At 44.6% G+C, this 23,988-nt stretch overlaps 1 protein-coding gene across 1 annotated transcript; it reads right to left on the reverse strand.

Moving 5' to 3' along the window:
* Positions 1-3,211: 3,211 nt before the first annotated feature.
* On the reverse strand, positions 3,212-23,594 carry LOC119373978 (mitochondrial folate transporter/carrier). The gene is made up of 7 exons (XM_037644040.2): positions 23,103-23,594; positions 16,181-16,334; positions 13,913-14,001; positions 10,088-10,254; positions 9,262-9,375; positions 8,015-8,160; positions 3,212-6,084 (listed from the first exon to the last, which is right to left on the reverse strand). The coding sequence occupies exons 1-7, from the start codon at positions 23,263-23,265 to the stop codon at positions 5,961-5,963; spliced, it is 957 nt and encodes a 318-aa protein (XP_037499968.1). The 5' UTR covers positions 23,266-23,594; the 3' UTR covers positions 3,212-5,960.
* Between the last annotated feature and the right edge of the window lie 394 nt (positions 23,595-23,988).

The following is a 23,988-nucleotide window of genomic DNA, read 5'->3' on the forward strand; positions in this document are numbered from 1 at the left end:
GTGCGCCACGCACGAAGCGCCACAAATGTACAACGACAAAGGAGCCAAAACGTCCTTCGCGAACAACTGAAACAGCCGCAGGGCTTCAGAAAGGCGTTGTTGGCAACCAAGGCTTCAGCAGCTGCGGCAGACTTGTTTTACCTTCTATTTTACTCGGCACACGCAAACAGCGTGGGTGCCATCTGTGGTCACGTCGATAGCGACTGGACTCTAAGCTGCGATGAGCAGTAGTTTTGTTTTCGCCACATGGCTTCAGAACTGCGTAGTCGCCATTCATGATTGCACATTAGTGAGCCAGGTTCGTTCAGCAGTAGATGCAATGCTCAGTAGTTTCGTTTTCACTCTAGACGTGGACCACATGCATGCCTTCAGAACTGTGTGGACGCTATGATACATGTCTGTAGCGACCAAGGTTTCGTCCACAGCGGATCTAGCACTCAGTAGCATAGTTTTTACTTCGGGCAATGAGTGCAATGTCAAAAAACTCAGACATGGCGGAAGCTGTTGATGATGATGAGCTTCATCCGTGATCTGCATGCTCGCGTAAAACACACTAACTTCACTGTGATGGACAAACAATCAGTTGTCGGGCATTTTGTCGGCAAAAATATCGTCACGCGTGCGTGGTGGTGTTAGTTCAGAGCATGTTTCGGCTGAAGACATAAGAGTCTTGAGCCATGGTCATATTGTGAACGAAGTCGTGAATGACGAATATTGCGGCCTTTACTATGCTCTTATGCAAGATAAGTACTGGGTTTACGTATCCATCAAAAAAATGAAAATGCATTCATGTAACAGACACCTCTTTATTGTTTTCTCGATAATTTGGGATTTGGTTAGTTCGAACATTTTTTTCTGGTCCCATGAAATTCAAGTTGACAAGCTTTTACTGTAAATGTCAGCCCATGCGTTCATAGCTACGCCATGCTACTGTTTAACATCGTTACAATGCATTGGCAGTGGTTCCGTCGTGCTGTTGCAGTATCTATGACACATATGCAACGTGTATCTAGATGTTCATACTTTACGTATGATCAACTAAATTAATCTGAAATTAAAGGGGTCATGAACCACTTTTCCAGGTAATGATCTAATGACCTCAGTATCGGAGTATACTGCCTCCCAAATCGATTGCTGCAAAAATTTCTTGAATCCGTCAAGAATGAGCGAAGTTACGGGGGTTTGGCACGCACTCTCAGCGCTTTCTCTTTTTTCTCGTGCCGACGAGCGCACTGGAAGCTACCCAGGGAGGGATGGCACGGGGGAAAGAAGTTACGTCAGCGCGCATCATGAAACGCGATCGCTCTCCTGCTGTGATTCGCGTGCGTGAGTGCGGCTACTGTGTACTGAGGAGTGCGGCGCCGGCAAGTGGCGGCACCCCGTGGCAAGAAGCACATCTGATCTGAACGCCGCTCTTGATTTAAGTCGGCTATCAGCCAATGAGGATGCTATGTCTTTTGCGACGTGGAGATGCAGATCGCGACGTCAATGGGCAGGCGCCCCGCCCACCGACAAGAGTTAGAACCGGCCTATGTTTGAAAAGAGGGCGCCTGAGAAAACGGCAACTTCGCGTTCCGCTTGTAGCCTTTATGCGGCGCGCACCACTGCAATATTTGGCTGAACAGTTCATAGCCATGTCAGCTTTCCGCAGGATGTGTTTTTTCAACAAGCCCAAGGGGTGCTTCATGACCCCTTTAAGTGGCCATGCGTATGTAATTTGATGATTACAAATTCACTGTTGAGAAAGATTTTAATCATGAGAATGTCTCCTTGATGCGTGAATTATGACGAATGTGTGATTTAATAGTTAAATATCCAGTTATTGCACAGTCCATTGCATAGCGTTGTTGGTGTAAAAATTATTGAAATCACCAACTCTTAGCACATATATATAAGATAATGATTGGCTATATTACAAGGCATTATTGTATCTTAGTTCTCATTAATATTCTGTCTGACAAAGAAAAACGAGCCCTTAAGAGTCATCATCTTTCCTTCAAGAAATGAGGAAAGAAGGATTTCATCATTGCTGTCATTGGAGGCAGGTCAAACATGGTAGTGCCTCTATATCAAAGTGATCGTAATCTTCAACAATACAAGAAACAATTTAAGTGAAGTGAATGCAGATTTAGTATGCACAGGTTTGAGTTGACACAAATCTCAATGTCCACTGCAGTTTTCTTTGCCTTTGCTAGTCACACCACCGGCATAACCATTTGGCTGGGCAAATGCATGCACGGCGCTCGAAGGGCAAATACAGAGTGTAAGTTTGAGCACATACTAAGTGATGCTATTCGTCTACTTGGCAAGTTGTTCAATATGTGGCGGCCCAATTTGGTAGTATGTCACCGGTAATTAGTGGAGTAAATAGGCTAGATAGATGAACAGACAGTAAGGTTTCACACTAAGATGAGAACCTTAACATTATTGTTACCGTCTAAATTGATTCTAGACATCTAGAACACCACTAGATTGAATTTTGCATAGATAAGCTTCAAATTTTGATCACGACAATGATTTGTATTGTGTGACTCCCTAAATACAGAGCTACTTTGGCTTCAATGCCCATCTTTCATCCTTGAGTCGAGTTCGCACTGCAACCAAGTGCTCTAATGATCTACCAACGAGCCCACTTTGTGACCCTCGTCAAGTACCACAGTTTGCTTTTTTTGTGCATGTGTGTAAAAGCTTACACAGAAGTCTCACTTTGATCTCGGATGCATAAATCCGAGTAATCTACTCAATGCTTTGGATTAATCTGGCTAAAATTTTGGGTTGAAGCATAGCAATAGTACTGATTCAAGCCCTTCAAGCTGTCCAGTAGCTGTTCACAAGTTTCGGACCTCGATGCCAACGGCTGGTCCTTCCTTGCAGTGAAACGCCAGCATAGTTGCAGAGACTGGCGAGTGCTCGAGTTTCCTCGCAGGAACAGCCTAGTTTGGCAGAAGCCAGCACAATTTTGTATGTGGTGCTTGTAAAACGTTTGAAATAATTGTAGCTTGGCGAGATGAGTGTATACTCGGCAATGTTTCCGTGCTGTCAACCTACACGCTCGTGTATTCGAGGAAAAAGAGCAGAAAACTGCCTGCTAAATGTGAAACAGAATGTAGATTTGAACAAGAGCCACGTGCAGCTCAACCTCGGATGCGGGCATCTACGCCATGGCACATTTTGCCTCGCCAGGCAATAAAAAAGAGTCAGGGAGACAGTGTTTCCTCAAGAACCACAGTTCTTTTATACATAATGTAGTTTACATGATGCGAGAGCAATGAGAGGCAAAAATACACAATAATACACTAATCTGGCATTTGTCATGTAGTATACATATTGCTCCATGAAGGTGCTTCACCCAAGTCGCGCAGACTTTCGACGTTAACAACACTGCCTGCGGCTCTGTACAGACATCACAACCTGCACGGCAGCAGCGATGATGTCTGCTTCTGGAAACAAGCAACGACAGGTCGTCAATGTCGGGCTTCTCGTTGCTTTTCGAAACAGATACAGAGAGCTACAAGGGTGAACGGCGAGAGACAACTGCAGAGCCTCGGATATTGGCCTGACGTACATACACACACTCACAATTGCAAACAGGTTAAAATATTCCGTTTACTCTTTTTCTTTTTCTTTTCTTTGCAGAACTTTGGTTTCTTCGTTACCGGAACACAACCCGCAAGTTGTTCCGGATAAGTATCACAGTCTTGTCAAAGTGAAGAAAAAAAATGCAACCAACGCGTGTCATCTTTCCAGATGAGACGCGTTGGTTCTTCCATTCCGTACACTGTACACAGACGTTTTTCGAGGCACCCGCATCAAATCTCGCATGGCACGCATCTCAACCCGAGACTCGGATGTTGTGCGTGCTAAAAAACAATGTGGCAAGTAGAGTTGAAGGGAAAAAAACTGGGTTGTGGACGATGACGGTGACAAGTCGTGAACAATAAATAAATAACAAGGCGACGTCGTCGCAACAACCTAGGAACATGGTAATATGCGGAGCTCTAACCTATATGTGCACGCTTCGGTGAACGTTTTAGTAGAATGTAGCGACTAACAACAGCATTTGCGCATGATAGTATCTCTTGATGCTATATTCTGGAGCAAATGATATGTTTCCTTTCATGAGATTCTGCAACTGCATGTACTTATCCTTTGCCGCATAAAGCTTCAGTGAAGGCTGACTGAATTGGTAGACACCGAGCCAAGACAAAACTAGCAAAAACCAATGCATACAGATTACAAAGGACGACTGCCGACATTGAATTGCGACTGGCAAATTAAAACTGTTTGTGCAGTGCTATTCGATGTACTTTCCAGTCTCTCGCGTGCAACATTTGTTCACTGGCTTTTGCATCAATAGACGACTATTGAGCAATGCAAATGGCTTCTTCCCAGTGCACTAAATTGTCCTGCCAATAAGTGACGTACGGTAGAACGTTTTGACAATATACGTGCACAACAAACAAATTGGGGACAATCTTGGTTCTAATATGGCGTCATGAAATACTATCGAACTCAGAGCTGCTGCTGGCGTCTTAGCCCCGGCATTACTTTGGGAACACGAACGAATACGTGCATGTACCGGCTAGAGCCCACTTTTTTTCACAGCAAGTACGGCATCAGTACGGGTTGCTGAGAACTCGTCGTGATTTGGGCAAACCGCGCAGTAAAGGGCGCCGTTAAAAGCTGTGGCATGTGTGAAGTGTTCAGCGGCATAACGCAGCAAGATAACACTTCCACACCTCTAGTGCTATCCACTGAAGCGCCGTAGTGAGAGATCAAGATGGACAGCGAATGAAGCATGTTTGTACAAACCCCGATGATAAAGCTGGAATCGAATGACAGAACACCGACCTGATGTAATCAGAAACCAGGCACTAACTATTTTTACAAGCTGAATGCTTCTTGTGCATTTTTTGGAATTGTGCATATTTGACCTTGCAGTGAATGCTATCGCGTTGACAAAGACGTACCACAGGCGCGCACATCGAAGATTTAGGCAATCCAAGACTGGATGCACGGATGAAATAACCGTGCGAAGGCATGGCGTGCAGAAGAATGGCCACCGCATCCCGTCATCTGAATCCAGCTTTTATAAAAAAATGCTTTGATGATAGGCACGAAAAATACAGGATGATGGTACGGTCGTTAACAGGTGCACAAAACGGGAGATGAAAGCATTAACGTGAAGAGAGAACAACAAGAGCTTAGTTTTGAACAGCTAAAGGCATTAGCGAGTGAACGACATCAAAAGTGAAAGAATGGAAGGAGAAATCGCAAGCGCACGTGGCAACAGCCTGTAACAATGCTCCAGACGTGCAGTCAACCGTAACAAAAAGAAGCAGAGGAGACGCAGACAGCTTCGCCGTAGGTGGTGGAACAAGAAACACTGGTCGACGCAACCACCAGCCTCAACAGCACGTGGCACTTCGGTACTGTCGGATGCGACGCTTAATCTTCGTCATGAACACATCTGCCTCCTTTCCTCGTTTGGACCCTAGCATTCACAAGCGGGTGTCTGGTACAGCCATTACTTTCCTTTTCCTGCACGTAGAAGCTCTACGCCATTAGCAGTCACAAAGGAATGCATCAGAGACTGTTCGAGCTTCACTCATGTTCACTCGCAGGCATAAACAGAAACTGCCTGCTAGGACAGACACGTCTCAGTGGCTGTTCCCAGAGGCTGCCATCAAAAGTGACACAGTGAGTACAGTGTGCCCAACCACACACGCACATTTCCAAGCTCCAAACGACACCAGAAATTCCGCACCCGACAGAACCCAAGAGCCACGTGTCACAACAACAACAGCGCAGGGTGCAACGAGTGCTGAGTAAAGCTGTAGGTGGCAGCCGCGTGCACGCCTTCAGCGGGCCTCGTCCATGGTGTTGGCAACCCTGTCAGCCTCGAGCGAATCGCAGATGGCGATGCCCTCTCCCGCCGCCTGGTCGTCGGTCTGGGCACACTAGGAGCGCTGCTCGGGCAGGGGAGCCAGCTTCTCGTACATGAGGAACACGATGCAGATGTTCGGGGTCACGTGGAGGAAGTAAGCCGTGACGCCCTTGTAGAAACCACGTAGGCCCTCGTACCTGCGAGGCGCATTGAATGTGAGCTGTGGTCAGTGTTGGCGGTCACAAGCTTCAAAAGAATGGCAGGAGAAATGATGGTTAACGTGTTCGTATGGGCTGCTTGGTGCACCGTAACGGAACGTAAAACAACACAACACATGTACGGTACTCACGGATTGAAACGTGAAAATTTAGGGCTATGTGATGGACGTACTTTCGTTTTCGGCGTCTACAGTTCGCGTCATGTCGGCGTAATTTAGACTCGAACACTTGCATCAGAGCCAACATTATCTTTAACGGTCAGATTTGCAGTGACATGACTTGGTTATCACAATCAATTTCTCATAGCAGTTGCTATACTAAATAAAAAATTCGGCAGATCCCACGCCTTGTGGGAATCTGTTTCATGCCAAGCGGTCAGTGAGTAGTTCTATGCTGCACTTTTTGGCTTTGATCCAAGCGCTGCGAGGTGGATCGTCGTGTTTTTGCAAGTGTAGCAGCTGTGTGCACATCGTGGGCTTATGAGGCACATTGACAACACTGCCGTTTAATCTGACATAACTTTAGCACTCACGTTAAAGCACATACGTCAGTATTATTGAAGCAAAGTGCACTTTACGGTGCCATGATATGAATATCATACGTAACTTTCGTTAGCATATTCCTCCAGGATTGAGCCGTGCTTGAATTTATAGCTCGCTGAATCATAGGGATACGATTGTAATGTTATTTAGCCTTCTATAAAAGGAGCCAACACTGGAACTACAGACGCTATCCGGGCATGATGCCTGTATCATAGGAGAATATATGTAGTGTTTATTGCTTTGCTATAAAATTAGATAGCCAACACCACAACCACAATTGGCATTGCACCGACATTACACCTGTATAGGATGTTCTTCCAAAGCAGTTTCTTGACCTGGCGTGGCTGTGTGGTAGAACACCTGACTGCCACGCAGAATGCTTGGGTTCGACTCCTGCTGGGATCCAAAATATTCATTCTTTGCATTCGTTGGGTCAGCACTGCCAATGGTTTTTCTTAATGCTCTCGCATTTAAATTACCAATCTCTGTTCTCACTGTTCCTGGGTAGATATAAACTTCGGCATTTCGCCTTCATCAAAATGTGACCACAACAGCTGGGAGCCAACCAGAGTCTTTCCAGTCAGCAGCAGAGTTTCAGTGGTCAGCAGCCACTGAAACACATAGGCGACCCGATGCTAAGGCCCATTCTTTTTTTCTCTATTGTGCATAGTGTCTGTGATGCCTTTATATGCATTTCCCCTTCAACAGCTGCCTCACCACAAAGCATAGGAGAATTACTGCAAAGCTATGCCACAGTTCAGCACTGTGAGCAAGGGTTTCTAAAGAAAACTTTCAGAGCTTTGGTCATTTCAGGGATTTCCCCATGAACATCAGAAAAATCTGACAGTAAAAAAAATTGTTCTTTGGCTTCTACTGTTTATCTGTTTGACATAGGAGTTTGGTTGTCCTTTAGTGGCACATGTGTCTTAAGTAGCTAAATCACGGTAGCTACACAGAAGCATTGATGCACTAACACAGGCAGCAAGCAATGAATGGCCAAATGGTACAGCACAGTTTCACTGCATTAAGAACTCTATCAACCATGTCCCATTTCATTCATCTTCCAGGTTTTTGTAAACTTCTTCTGCACTGTTCTTTCAAATAACAGATTCAAATCAAGTTGTACAATTAGCCCTGGACAGTGCAATCATGGTACTAAAGCAACGACTGACCATACAGTAAAATGCTTTGCCGGGCGTGTTGGTTCATCGTCTGGAATAAATTTGAGCACAAAAAGATGGTACACAAGAAGGCAAGGTGACTGAACATGCGCTCATTCAGTCGTCTTGTCTTCTTATGTCCCGTCTTTTTGTGCTCAAATATATTCCCGACCATACAGCACATCTAGGGCTCGACTGTCCACTCACCGAAACGTTCGCATGACGACTTCCTTGAGGCCCTCGTAATTCTGGTGCTGGTCCTGGAGGCGGGCCCTCATCAGCTGATATGGGTAAGTGACGCTAGCAGAGAGCAGTTTAGAGAGCGCAGCAAACGTCAGGTACTCAAACGTGCCCTGCAAGCAAGACAAAGAAGATAGGCAAAATTATGGAGTGCTGTGCGCCGAACTAACGATAGAATTGGTAAGGCCTGCCTTATAGGGGGACTCTAGAGTGATTTTGACCCCCTGGGATTCTGTGCACCCGAACCAAAGTACTTGGGTATCTCTGAATTTCACCCCCATTGAAATGTGGCCTCTGCGGCTGGCAATTGAACTTGTGTCCTCGTTCTTCACAATGTAACACCACAGCTGCCAAGCCACCATGGCAACTGAAAGGCGAGAAGCCTCTCGCTTGCCGACAAGATTGCAAAGGTGAATGCAATCTCGGCATGTGACAGCAGCTGCACCGACAATATCCAACAATGATAAATGAGAGCATAGACTGGTATCAGATGTTAAAACTACCTGCAAATTTTCAAAGGGATCCCCGTGACAAAAATAGGACGACACTTCTCATAAAAAGTGCCTCATAAGCATACAAGTGAGCTAAACATTTTGAAGTATGAAGTAACTCCCTCAATTTTTAGTGTACAGATGTTGCTACCTCCGATTAGTACGACTACTAAGAGCCATGGCACAGTAGCGTGCTGTGCAAACTAAACGCACACACAGGTGTGTGGCTTTCCTGGCAAAAACAACTTTGACAACTGCCATGTGTTGATCATTTCGCTGTTTGTTCATGGCCGCTTACAGTGAGTTGTCGTTATCAGGTTACTGCTCTATGTATAAAGCACTTAAAGCACACATTGCCAAATTGTTATTGCACAAGACCTGTCTAATCAGATGCCCAATATAAACAGCATCATGGGAACCAACACTCCACCTTTTTCATTATCTCCTCCAACATAAAGAGGTGCTTCGCGACCTTTCCGCTAGGGGATTCACCCCCACCTAATTTTTTTTTCAGTTTTGTATGTATACATATACACATACACAAACACTTGTATGAACATACATAAAGGAAGGCCTGACCCCTCCCCCCCTCGAAACAATATCCTGGTTACACCCCTGGTCGTTTCCACTACACACTATGATGCAGCTGGGTGGGGCCTCTCCTAGTTTTTCCTTCGTCCGTGTGCTCAAGAATATTGCAGTACAAGAGAAAACGCTGCATACCAGTTTGGCCTGTGGAGAGATGTTGAAGCGACTGCAGTAAGCCTTCTTCATTTCCTCGTACACCATGAACTGCAGTGCTCCATGGGATACATTGAACATGCCCGGCACAAATCCCTGCAACAAACGAAAGCAGCAATTTGGGGCGAAGACCTCGTGGTCTACATTACAGTTGTGGCACACAGGGTGTCGTCTACAGAACTGTGCAATCGTTAACGCTCCGTGAACGAAACATTTAGCTTACATTACCAATTCAAGTGCCAAAGTGGTGCTTCTTTGTCGAGTTGGGATTGCATAGTGGTAGAGTTGCGCTTTACATGACGATGACAAAGCAAGGCGCACATAAAAGCAAACATCCTTATGAAATGTCCCAGTTTCCTAACAACCGAACATAATGGCAGGCTAATTGAAGATTTGCAAAAAATATGCAAGTCGACTCTCCTGCAACTTTTTTTCTAACCAAAAGCTTTTGTTCACTTTTCTTGCTCTGTATTTCCCTACCCCTTGGTAGACGACGGCAAAACAGTAGCAAACACGCCTTCATACAAACATCACTAGATCAAAGGCTGGCACTTAGGGTAAGGACAGAAGGTCACAGGACTAATTCAATAACGAGCACAATATTGTTTTCTATGCTACCTGCATGAATATCAAGAGATTTGCAGCCATCCATAGCGCTTCATAGTGCTGCCTTTCCAGATATAGCTATGTAGCTCATAAGATCACTCATCCTAATGGCAGTCGTCTTACACCACAATGGCCTCTACTGGTAAGTTGGCAGGCCATTTGTTTGAAGAACAGTGCACCAAAGGTGGCTATGCTTGCTTACCCTGTAGAGGCCGGTGACCCCTTCGTACTTGTAAACCTTCTGAAATGCGTCCAGCATTCCCGAGTAGCGGCGGGTGGCCGGCAGGTCCATGTGGTGGTCGGCGTACTGGAGGCACATGCGGGTCTTCACCATGGTGATCGGGTTTGTGATGACTAGTGTCAGCAGCCCTGCAATGCACACCAACGCCGCCCATCTTACCCAGATGGCAGACAATTCCAAATGAGGGTGTGTTAGCAAAATATAGATACAGATCTAATTGAACGACAACGACCGTCGTTCCCAGGGTAATGCATAGTACTATGTGCAGGACCTGTGAAGTTCGTAAAAATTTTGTAAACACAACTGTGGCTGTAGGGATATAACTTTCTGCACACACCCGCGGATACCCTTACGACATAACCTGTGAATACAGTATGCACTTTGGAATTGAGGGCGTGCAACAACTAGGCAAACATCAATTAACAAGTGTTGTAATGCACATCACCGAGTCTGTACTGTCGAAATGCTGAAATCTCAACTGGAATGTCTAACCGTTAAGAACAGCCTCAGCAAGGAGGCCTGGACACACTGTCACACAAATCTGTCCCAAGCAATGGATTTCAGACTTAACAGCATTGCCCACTACAATAAATGCAAGACAGATCACGCTATATATGCACCGGTATTGCAAATCGGCACCTATTATCGTGACGTACAAAATACATATGCAGATGAACCAAGTTAGCTTTTGGTTAAGGTCACTTTGTGTTTGTTAAGGAAGTGACGATGTATGCAGTTGTAAAAATAAAGAATAATGAGGAGTGTTACAAACAAACAGAATAAAAAACTTACTACGATGTCTTTCCTGAAAGTAACATCAGTCATGGAGCATCAATTGTAACGTACACAGTACACTGATGCACTAAGTGATCTTCGCTGAGGTCAATTTGCGTTTGAAAAGAAGTGATTACTCTGTATATACTTGCACAGTTATAAAAGGAGAGAACATAAGAAGGAGGCGGAATAAAGGCTTATTTAGTGGAGTGAGCCGACGGCAGTAATTAAAAAAAAAAAGAATTACTCACTACCATATCTTTCTTGGAGATAATGTCAATAATGGAACCTTCTTTAAATTTTGATAGAAAAGCAGGAATGCTTCTGGCAACAAACTTGAAAAACAATCGAAGTCACAAGTCGCACGAGACAACGATGACGCAAGCCCCGTGACGTCAAGACTTTCAAGCTGCCAAAGTGCGTAGCTCAGCTGCCTTCGGTCCAAACCGGCCCAAGGCTTCTTCCACTGGAGATTAGATTCGAACAGGAAGCCGGCCTGCGACAGATAAGCAATGCAGGCCACTACAGAGAGATAAGCGCGGAAGATTCCGAAACGCCCGCTCAGATCTCCTCCCGAGAGAGAGGGAAAAAAAAAAAAAGATGCCTTGCTCCTTCGCCACTACAGATGTCACAACTTGCGCGAGAGAGCACTTGGGCTGTGCACAAAGTTAGCAGCACATCTCGCACACAATGTTGACAGAGGCTGTAGAGGTTGGACGAGATAGAAGACCTGCCAAACACATGTGAAAAATCACTACTCGACGAGTGTTGCTTCTCAAGAAAAGTTGGAACGGATATCCAAAGGGTATCCGGATGCAAGCGAGCCTGATGCAACGGTTGGCCACAATTGCCACAGATGGGAAAGAGAGAAACGGGTGTTGCGCACGTGTGCAAATAAAAGCTAGATAAACACATTACAAGGCCTTCAAAGAGAAAAGGCAAATCGTGACCGGGCTTCTGAAACTTACACAAGTACGTGCTTCCAGTTTATATAAGCAATGGAGGAAAAGGGACGTTTCGTTGAAGTTGGCCTGCAACGTCATGAAACAACATTGAGGCTTTGAAGGGTGCTCTGGTAAGAGGGCCACTGTTTAATTTTAACTACCTAGGGCACTTTGACGTGAAGCTAAAGCCAAGTGCAATGTTTTCGTCCTTTGCCACAAATTGCCCCAATATTAGGTTCAGGAGCAGAATCCCATGGCAACAGAGCCAGATTAATAATAGATGCTTAATAATAGCGCGGAAACCCTAAACAACTTTACAGATGTTTGAAATGCTCTCTTCAGGCAAGCTTCATGGGTGTCTGAAAATTTTCTTGCCTAACAAGTTTGAATGACTGCTCAAAACAATTTCTAAATATACGCCATCAAGTTCGAAATACAAATTCAGAAACTGAAAAAACTGAAGTTTATAACGATATGCTTATGACAGTATGGTCACATACAGCTGTTTTGTGAAGAGAACATTAGCAAGGCTCGCACAGCTGAGGCAACTTGGCACGGGCAGTAAATTGGAGGTGCCAGCCTGTCCACTTGATCCAAATGCCACTCGTAGAATTTCGATACTCGTCGCAGAATTGAAAACTGTACGCCTTGAGTTACTTTCGCTCACTCATGACCGAAATAAACATGCAAAAAAATCTGTTTCAATACTATTAAAGTCAGTTTAACTGTTGTTCAACAAAAAGCGAAGCTAGGTCACATGCACAGAGGTGAACAGTTACTTTATTTAGAACTATGCAACACATGCCGAAACCGTATCGGTCAGGTCACAGCTTGCTTTGCGAAGACCAACGCTGCAGTCTTTTATCGCCGAAGTTGACAGTAGATACTGGGCACCGGGATTTATTTCAGTCAATGGCCTCGCACGTTTCACAATGCCTGTGTCAACCGGCGAAATGTCAAACCATCATGTTTCCACTGCAATGTGTAATGCCATTTTCGCTAGCCTGCAGCATCGCAAAGCGCAGCTGTGCTCAGTGCACAGGAAAGAACAGATAAGCAGGATGGCAAACAATGCAAAGGAAATGAGCGACGTTGTACAGTGCAAACAAGATTCAGTTTCGACACACTTGCACTCCATTGTGAATTGTAGTGCAACTTGAAGATGGACAGATAGAAGAAATGCAAGGACAGCCTTTGCGACAAAGCCGAGCCAATTTTTCACACTGAGCGCCAACCACCTTGGCCAATGTTCACTCTCGTTGCACCTGTGCTAAATTACGGAAAAATTAAGCTTGTACTATTGAAAAACAATTGGCAGCAAGATTCCTTAAGGGCAATTGTCGTAGGACATGCAGTAGGGCGAGGTATAGTCGGGAAAAATGCATTATATTTTATTATATTGTTACAATATGTATCAGTGGATAGCCAACATCAGTAGACATTAGCCAAGAGTAGCCTGTGCCGGACAACAGTTGCTGGGGCCTAGTCAACCTGCACTGGATTAGCTAGGTGGGGAGGTTACAACAGCCCCTCCCCCCCAAAAATTTCTGGCTACGCCACTGTCAGCCTGTATAACCACCTTTCCTGCCCTGGAATCAATTTCCAAACTGTACTTTGGAATGAATAAAATGACTATTACTTGATTATCCGGTACTGCTAATATGCAGGATGGTAGTTTTTACATCACTGCTGTACCTTTTCTCCAAAAACAAATGTAGCATAGATTTAGTCTCGAATATAGTATGCAGTTTTATTCACTCGAGTCTTGGAGATGTTTAGTAATGCGAATTAGGATCCATTTTTCCCCAAATTTTAGCTTGGAATGTGGTTTTTGTGATGTCCACATAAAACAGACAAAAAAAAGAAAAGAAAAACTGCTCCCTAAACCGTGGTTTGCCTCCTATGTGATGCTTAACATTGAAAGTGTTGTCAGCGCTGTCTGAAGTTTCCTGCATGCACATATAACAGGACGACATCACAAAATTTTACCCTGCAACATAATGTTTCAAAAGTTAGTATGTGACTTCGCATATGGATTCTAGTGCACAGAACTAAGGCGGCGACTCACCGGACTCTGCAGCTGCCATCATGTGCCGGCCAGGACCAAGCTGCTTGTCAGGGCTGCCATCCAGCATCCACGATTTGATGGAATTGTAGCTGCATGGAACAGTTGGCAATAATAGGCATCAACGATCATCAAAAAGACTCGAAAAGGCTATATGACCTTTTTTTTTGTGTAACATTATTATGCTCATGAAGAAGCCTGTACAACTCAAAAGCAAATCTCCACACTGGACCCAAAAGCACATGAAAGGGAATTAGCCTACGTCGTTTGTAACACTTATCACTTCGTACACATTTACAGCATAAGTTCCTGTGTACATGCATGCATATTATATATCATAAAATTTATATAGGCTTGTTTATATAGTGCTTATATCACACACCCCACCACAAATTAACTAGGCCTCAGCAAGCACCATCAAAATCCCTCACATCATGGAAGCCGGCTACCGGAACATGAAGGTGTGACTTGTTGTGATGTTCCCATTATTTGTTCATGTGCGTTATTTGTATGATGAGGCCTTGTCTCAAAACAACAACCTAATTATCTCCTCAGCATATGTTGAAATTTTATGCTGTTGCCATGTTGTGTCCCTGCTTATCAGAGTGTCAGTTTTTTGCTACCGTTAGACTTTCAGCCAACAGAAAGAAAAAAAGGATATGGTCAAAGTTACACCTACACTTCATAGAATACCACTGTAAGAGCCCTAAAATTAAATTGCCATGCCACTCTACAATGTAAAAAAAAAAGAAGAAGACTTAATACATGGCTTTTGCCAATTCTGCCTCTGTGCAGCAATCAAACCGACGACCTTGCATTCAGCAGCAAAATGCATTAGGCAAGAAACCTTGGCTCGGAATAAACAATTTTGTTCAGTCAGGCATAACAGAACAAGACAAAGGAGCAGTTAGAAACACTGCCAAGTCAAAGAACACTACTTAAACTTCTGGCCGGGACTTAGAAAAGCAATTCTACCAAAGGCTGAGGCACAGAATATTACATGTGGGATACATGCAGATAGCCATCAGTTTATAAACTCTGACAGGCATCACAGAGAGTTGAAACAGATGCGTGTAACGCTATCCACGGGCACAGTAGGTACGAAACGTTGACCTCGATTTCGTTCGTTTTGAGGCGCACTGGCGAAAAAGCAGGTCTGAGCTCAGAGACAGCAGAGTTTCAAGGAAACAACAATATTAGTTGAAACACACAGGAGAAAAAAAGAAGATAAAAAAAAATAAAAACGTACACCTCAAAATTAGTTTGACTGCAGTTTAAAAGGGGCTTCACGAATGTCGTACGACATTTTTCACAAGCGTTCGTGTCATAACAAATTCAAACTGTAGCATTTTCTTTTTATGTGCTTACTGAAATGTAGGAGAGATTAATTAGACCAGCTGGAAGCTCTGCAAGTGAAAAACAATACGTCACTGGAATCCACGGGGAACAGACCCCATGAGGGGCGAGCGAGAGAGCTCAATCCGATAAAGACGTACACGCAACACCGCCTCAGCTGTAAACAACGAACCTATAACATGGTTGAGCGCACAGCAGGTGTAAGCTATTGTTTACGGCAAAACGCCTTAACCGTGTTGTTGCTAGACTTTGACGATGTACTGCCGAATGCAGCCACGAGGTTTATGACCAAGTTGTGCAGGCTGCTCACTTAGACTCTCAGAATGTTTCACACCTTTTTGCAAGTAGTCTTTTTATATGAAACGCCACAACAACTCATTCTTACGCATTTTACTTTTCAAGGTTATGCTTTCTTTGGATCTTCTTCGTAACACGTAGCTGAATGTAACGAGAGATTGTTTGTGAGAACTCATTAATACACATTAATACACATAGATGTCAGTTGTATATAATATTGTTACGTAAAGTAGCATAGACTCTTCAATACAATGCACCAAAACAACACGCATCTCGCCAAATGTAGATTGAGTTAATAATAGTGAGTTTTAGTGAGGCTCATTGTTGCAGCAGTCACTAAACGTCTTGATGGCATTACTGACTGCTGGCTTTGCCGTTTGTCATTACTGAAGCGACTTGACTATGCAATCTAAACTTCGCCGTTTCGCAGTGTTCCATTCACTTTTCAAAGCCAAGCTTTATTTAATTCGTTCTCGCCCTTCCATGGCAGCTATGTGTAATAAGAATAAGATCGAAACTATGTGCCGGAACCAACTGAGCATATATGGCAAAGTTGATTGTACTAATTACGTTGGTACTCATTACACAAGCATCAATCAACGACTGTTTAGCACATACAAGAGGAAGTAGAGGCCCCACGAAGTGCCGGCACCCCAGCAGTTTGGAGCCACACCGCGGTAGAGACCACGGATTCCTTCTTCCCGGATGATCGTTGAGACGGCGTTGAGGATGCCTCGATACTGCGGCCGGCTCTTCAGCTGACCGTCATTAACTGTGAAAAAAAAAAATTATATGGCAACAAAAATAAAGCAAGCTGTATGGTTTCTTGGAACTTGTAACAAAGTGCGCCCTGTTGCATAGATAACAAATGTGCAGGGTAAATTAGAAAAAAGAAAAGCTATTTAGAGACTATCACATTTGGTTCAATGCACGTGGTACTGCGGCGAGGCAAGGGTGATAAATGTGTTGGAACAATGCCCATGCTTCAGTGAATTCTTATCTTGCGAATGTTAAAGCTTGAGTTCAAGGCTGCACAATGCTGAAGAGAAAAAAAAAAAAAAAAACTTGTACTAGAACAGCAGTTCTTTTTCCTTACAACGTAGAAGTACAAATGCGGACATACTAATTTACTGTGTTGCTTTATTGTATAACGAGCTATCGTGTCGAAAGTATTTTTTCTTGCCTCTTTGGTTTGTTTTGTTGTATACCATCTAAAGCAATATTCATGTATATTCCTGCATATGTTACTGTAACATTTTCTTGTTCTCATTTCTGCATATATTTCTACCCATTCCTTTTGTTTTCTGATTACTGTACATGTTTTAATGTTTTATTGTGTTAGCCCCCCTTAAACAATGCATCTAGGGGCCTGTAAGGTACTCTTAAATAAGTAAATAAATATCAGCTATACATGCACACTCAAGCGTTTGTAATTGAAAGATATGAGCAGTGCTTGCACCTTTCAAATACAAAAAAAGAAAAGAAAGACACTTTTGAACAAGGCAGGCATTCTCTCTCAGAGTGAAATTTGTGCATAGACAATGTCATACAACAGTGTTTCATTTGTCTCCCCGAGGCGCATCTCATGATCAGCACTGTTCCTCTTCAAGTTCAGTCATAAGGTGACTAAAAATGTCAGAACAAGCACGACTTTGCAACCCCATGACCAGCTTTTGTGAGCAGCGTTGCCAACCTCACAAACTAGATTGCGAACCGCCACAAACGAAACCCTTGCCTTGCGGTGTGATATTCTTAGCATGCGAACTGCCAGAGATCAGCTGTGCACGCAACCTCCCATCTTATCAGCCATGATAAGCAAACAGAACATCTGGACAAGTCATGACGTGAAAAAACCGGTATCAGGGGGGCACACAAAAGAAAACCCGGCTCAAATAGATGCAACAATGTTTGCACATGGCATTCTGGGTACATCAAGAGCAACACAATACTGGTGCAAGCCACTTTCACTTAGGGTTCCAAGTTTTCAGATGCGATTTCAGAGAATGTTCGGTGGATGTTTCTGGGCATATTTATTTTTAATACCCGATAATCTGAAATTCAGGTTTTCTTTGGATGTCTTAAATGGTCAAAAGATAGAAACAGTGACATCAACCACACAATCACTGCTCCAAAGTGCTCCGGAATACTTTGTTAAGGTGAAATACCGATGATAACAAATGGTCAACACCGGCTCAATCGTACTTCACTTCGATTTATTATCTTAAGGACCGCACGAGGGGGGCGTTACATAAGGGATGGTTATACAGAATAACAACAAAAAAAGAAAGAAGAATACAATAATGACGGCACGTCGTACAGGAAGCATTACCAGCTTGCTGTAGCAGCAAGTTCACAAACACTTCGCTATATTTACATCAGCAACAGCAGCACGCTCCTTTCTTTTAATCACTAAGCAAACCCGTTTTCCAGAGTTGATACTGTTTTCAGCAGTTACAGTGAAGAAAAATCGGCGTTTCGTGGATAAAAGTGAATCTTGAGAAATGTTTTACCCATACATATTTTTCAACCATTTTTTTGTATTTTTTTGCAGTTTACACCAATAACAGTTAACGCTAACCGTATGGTACATCAGCTGCGCACCCTGATCCCCAACTTAACCATGTTAACTGGCCCTAAATGACTCCGAATTCAAAGACAAGAGAGTGGTTTTTTTCTCGCCTTCGCTACCACTCTTACAGGTGCTATCTGCTCCTTGCCACTCTTCCTTCATAAAACAGGTGGACTATATCAGCAGTAAGTGCTGAGCCTGTCGGGATTTCGAGGTTTTCAGCTGCATGCTATTATCTCTGCTTGCGCAGTTGAAAATGTGCAAAATGAACTGAAATCAGTTAATCGTGCATGATAGTCACACGAGACAAGGCAGCACTGGCGTGCGACTGCATGGCAAAGCAGGGTAGGAGACAATTCACAACATGAACAGACTGCTGGCATCACGAATTGTGCCAAAAAGATGGCAAATGCCAGGAAAGAATAATGTGCTCATTCTTCGTATGTTATGAGATTGTTTAGGGGCCCTCTAAGAAATGCAGCTTGTTAAAACAAGCCTGAGAACAGCAAAGGAGTTCACATCTGCCTAAATGGCAGGAGCAATGGACATGCGCTGTGCTCTAGCAACACAACTTTTATCAGCCAGATAAGCACTGCCGAGTATCAGCGGCCACACTCAAGGCCTCTGGCTTCAGCGAGTTTGCGATAAAGCAGAATTTGACACACTTCCAAATCTAGATATATCTGTAATATGCTAGATGCTGTCTACACGGTAGCGTTTATGATATGCGGATCCGAAGTTCAAGGTGTGGATAGCACAATAAACCGAGTGATTTAATTACTATACATACACTATAAGAATGGCTAATCGTCGAGCTAGTCAGTCTAAACAAGCATGAACAATATGAACAAAGACACAAACAGCGACAGACAAGGACAATGGTTTCTTGCGCCTTTTTCTAAATTCCCTACGCTTATCCTTTTCCACAGTTAGCATTGTAACAGTTACACCAATAACACTTCAATGTTTTGCGACATGTGTACTCTCCAAGGATCTACGACCAAAAGTATGAACAGGTATCCCAATTTTTATTATCTGAAACGTTTAAACATTGCTGCGTATTTTACGAAGGGTAACTGTCGCAATGTGCAAAGCATCCAATCTAGCGAGGCAGAAGCATACACATGCATTATTTTATTACATTTTTATAAGAGCCGATAACCAGCACTACCTAGCATTATCCAGACAGTCGGCCAGTTTTCGGTATTGTTGGTATAATGCTAGTTTAAATGCGGTAGGCTTCAAACTAACTATGTACTTTTATTTTCCAAGAATAATTGATGTCCAAGTGTATATATATTTCACCTGGTCTACAGTCTTATGTGACGTTTTTATGGCTTGTTCATAGAACTAGACATGATTTTACCCAACATTAGCGCAAAGACCGTTTCTGAAACACTACACTTTCACCCCATAAAATGCACAACGTGCTATTCTGGGCACTGTCAATTTCCGCCATATACTGTCAAATTTTGTAATGGCGACATTTTAAGCCAATCAGAGAGGCTGCAACAGCTCTGGGCCAATCAGAGTTGAGCAATTCGCGGAATTTGACAACGTCCAGAATAGCACTCTTGGACACTGAAATTGAGTCATATAGTGAAATTTCGTAGCGGCGGCATTCTAAGCCAATCAGAGAGGGCATCGTAGCCCTCCGGACCAATCAGAGTTCAGAATAACACCCCACATTAACAAGCTTGAAAAAAAAAAAAAAAAAACACCGTATGGCAGATGGATGGCCTTCCGGTGCAACACTGACGTAGAGAAAAACACTGACGTATTAAAAAAAGAAAGAAAAACGGCGCATGCGCATTTTAGACCGTTTACAGAGTTAACAAACGTGACTCTCAGATGACGTGAACAAGAATAATTGATGGCAGGTTTAATCTCCATATGTGAATGCAATGCGCTGCGCTTTGTTTTTTTTTTCCTTGGTGGGAAGTTTGGGGGGGGGGGAGGTGTTGCTTTTACCACTCGCTGTTATTTTACGTGCGTCACAGTACTGGAGGTTGAGTTGTGTTCTCTTTCTCATTTCTTCCCCTGCAACCGGAACTCGCGGCTCCAGCGGCATGCATGCGGATATCGAACCCACGACTTTCCAGAGCTCGATCAGCGCCGCTGAAAGGTAGACGAACTTTGCGAAAGATAGAGCGAGGCTCCACACGTAATCGTCAGTATGCGTAGCATTTTGTTTGACAAGTTTTTTTTTTTTTTCCCGAGCACTTTGTTCGAGGAGACATCTAAACGTTTGAAATCCTTGGGCCGTCTTGGATGACGTCAACACTGGCTGCGTTTTTGCGTGCGCGCAAAGCGCGTACACCATAGCGCGTAGCATTTTTTAAATTTTATTTTACTGTCTCCGGAAAACGCCGTCGGAATAATCCGACGCGGCGAACTTCAAAGCCAGCCAAGCAAACAGGTGGTGACGTTTTTCTCCCAAGTCGCGTGAACGTTTTCTTTATTCGCCATATATATATATTTTTTTCCTTATGAAGTACATAGAGGGGAATATAAACACGCAATCACCCAGAGACCCTCCAAACCTAGACAACACCATAAAAAAAAAAAAAAATAAAACATTGCCAGACGGTGCGAAGACACTATCACAATTCCCGTCACAAGTAAGGACCGGTGAGGGATATCTTTTTTTTTTCTTTTTGACGTACATAGGGGGATATAAACACGCAATCCTCCACAGACCCTCGAACCCTAGACAACACATAAATAAAAACGTCAGACGGTGCGAAAACACTATCACAATTTCCCGTCACGAGCAAGTGGTGGGGTCACCGATAAGCGCTGCACAAACGAAAAATATTAACTCGTCCTAGACAGTACGACCATCGTGAGACCGATTGCGAGATACAGCTGCCACGCGACTACAGCAGTCTCGCTCAAAACAAAGAAAAACCTACGCAACGCGCGATCTTTCATCACCAAAGGGCGCAGGCGCAGCAACGGTGGACAGCTGTAGGGGAGGGGGAGGCATCGACTAAGACAGTGACGTCATCGTTACGTCACAAACGTCGCCGTCGACCTGACCTTGAATCGAAGCCAAGGCCCTCCCTCGCTTGCTGGGAAACGCGTGCAGCGGTGTAAAAAAATAAAAACCTACAATGGCCGTCTCGTGTGTGGTGCAGAGCGCAGCGAGCCACTGCAAAGGGGTTCCTACGATTTTTTGGGCGCCTTCCCAAACTGTCCAGTCGAAGGTGTTACCGCATTGCGTTTCGCCATTCAACGAATGGTAAGGCACGCGCCGGAAACGCTGCCAAAGATCGCAAAGATGCACTGAACGATACTGAGCAGTTACGGTAGGTAGTACTACTTCCTGGCCAGGTAAGATTCAATCTAGCTAGCGGCAACCTCCGCAGTCGGGTCAATTCATGCAACTGCGATCGAGGAAAACGGATGCAGTTTAATATAACGGTATTATAACAGCCACCTGCGCAAACGTGATGCGAGTTATGCGGTAGACAAAATGAAACGGAATACTGTCCATTAACCTCTGTAATTTCCGTTCTGTATAAGCTAGGACCTGTCAAGCTGACGATTTTTTTAAAGCCTGTTTCTAGCAGACGACAGCAACAGAGTATTGTATCGATCGTCTGCAAGCGCAAGGCCGCTCCGTATGGATTGCTGTGAGAAAAACCCCAGCTTTCTGGGCGATACCGTCGTTAACAGTGACAGCGTTACGTAGCGAATGCAGGGGGTAACCAATCAATCGATGACGGAACCGAACCAAAGAGAAACTGACAGTCAGATTCGGAAGCAAACGCGGAAGCAGATGCTTCCGTCGTAGCAGACGGAACACCGAGAAGGTACAGAAGTGTTAGTGAGCTTAGAGTGACGACACAACGACACGAGGCTCTGGCAAGAGAAAGAAAGTTCTTCGTTTGTGGCTAGACCAAAAGAACTTCGTAACACTTCGCCTGGATCGCCGCCAAGAGAATAATGGAAGAGAAGCGATGACGCAATCAGTGAGGAGTACTGCTGTAGAAGCGACAGCCCAGGGATAGGGGTGCTTGCCAGGCTGCAAAGGTAGCGAGCCTGGCTATTTGCTAAGTCGCGAGGTCTGTGGCACTTCGGGGAAGTTATTTTCAAAACCTACACCCCTCCACCCCTCTCCTCTCTTTCGGTCACACCTATTTTTCTTCTGTTCTTTTTCTGACTAAAAGCGCGCGGCCAACGAGCTCTCTTTCCACGAAATGACATCGTCACGACCGCTATTTTTTGATGCCGCTATAAACCTGTTTGTCAATTAAAAGGACGCTCACTCCTTGTGCTGTAGTTTAGCTGCGCTATGCCTTCGAAAACATGGGCCAAAGCGTTCAGACAAACCAGCATAGGAGCACCACGCGCGGAGTTGTAGAATGAATGAAGGGACAGAAAACGGTGTCAAAGAGCGCGGTGCCCTTCAGTCAAAACGATTCACTCGGAAAGAATTCCCAAACCTGACTAGGACAAGGTTTTTCTTGAGCAACGTTCACTTAATGTGCTGGTTTTTGCGCCGGGCGCGCTGCGCGCGCCGTCAATGTGAGCGGCGCGCAAGACGTTACTTACGGTACTGTCATTGCGATGATTACTGGCAACAGCGCTTTTTTTTTTTCCCGACTGGGCTAGCTCGCGGGAAGAACCAGTTAAAACCAGTTCGGGCTGGAAGCACAGTGATGGCCCTCTATCGCCTGTTGTAGCAACAATAGGAGAACTTGTGCGCTACCTGTCCAAATATCTTGGTCACTTAACATTGACGATAGTGAACTACGTTAGGTTTTAATCTACGGGGAAATGAAGCTAAAGGAAAGGCTGTGGCGAGTGGATCTCTACAGAGTATTTGGCCGTAGCTTCCTCGTGGTGTGAAAAACTGCGCGGAGCAGACGACGTTGTGAAGTACGTCTGTTCGTGAACGTGGATTCCAAAACGGTTCGTGCGGCGCTAGTTTTAGGGTGGAAGTGACACTGAGAGGTGTCTTACCTGCCAGTCGGATCTTGAGCAGGTCTAGCGGATGCAGCACGAGGGTCGAAGTGACACCGCCAGAAATGCCGGCTATGAGGTGTTCGTAGCGTACCTGCGGTAACACGAGGCTCATGGATGTGCGCCAGCGACGCTCGTGGCTAGCGGCTGTCGATTCCTTCATGGTCGCAGCAGTGGGCTTACAGCACGTCAAACGAGAAAAAACTCGACGTCGTACTTCAGAACAGTCTTTAGAGAGACTTGTCGATGGGTCAGCTCGGTCCGCAGGGTTTGGTCAACGAAAAGTGACGCCGCATAGTGCGGTACGGTCGCTGATTACCAGCGCCGTACGAGTACAAACCACAGGCGAGGAACGCTTTGAATGAATGGGCGAACTTCTTGCTTCGTGTGCGGCGCACGCGATTGCCTCTCCGGTAGCACGTTCCGTACGGAGAAACCGTTCCCTTCCTTTTGAGTGCGCCCTCTCCTCGTTTTACGCGAATGCCCTACACCTGTGTCCCCACGCTCGAGTACAAGGCTTGCCCTGGCAAATGTGACGTCACTCAAAAAATTCCGACACTAGTGGCGCTAGTGACGTGTTATATTAGCAGCGTTCGATTGGGTGCTTGGACCACTTTGGACTGGCGTAATAAATACAAACAGGCAGTTATTCCTCACAATCAACACATCCTTACATTGCTTTAAACATGCTAATATAGTTACACTTCACGAAACAATTGGTGTTCAAACTCACGCCCCAACTTACCGTTATCCCTGAGTCCGAAGTTAGAAATCTCAAAGGCTATGCTTTTGAGCACTGCTAACGCAAATATCAGAAATTTTGACGGCATGACTGCAATGTTTTAAACGTTATTTATTAAATTTAAGGTACAATTACTATAAACTT

Source organism: Rhipicephalus sanguineus, chromosome 11 (assembly GCF_013339695.2).
Source record: "Rhipicephalus sanguineus isolate Rsan-2018 chromosome 11, BIME_Rsan_1.4, whole genome shotgun sequence".
In the NCBI taxonomy this organism is placed as follows: domain Eukaryota; kingdom Metazoa; phylum Arthropoda; class Arachnida; order Ixodida; family Ixodidae; genus Rhipicephalus; species Rhipicephalus sanguineus.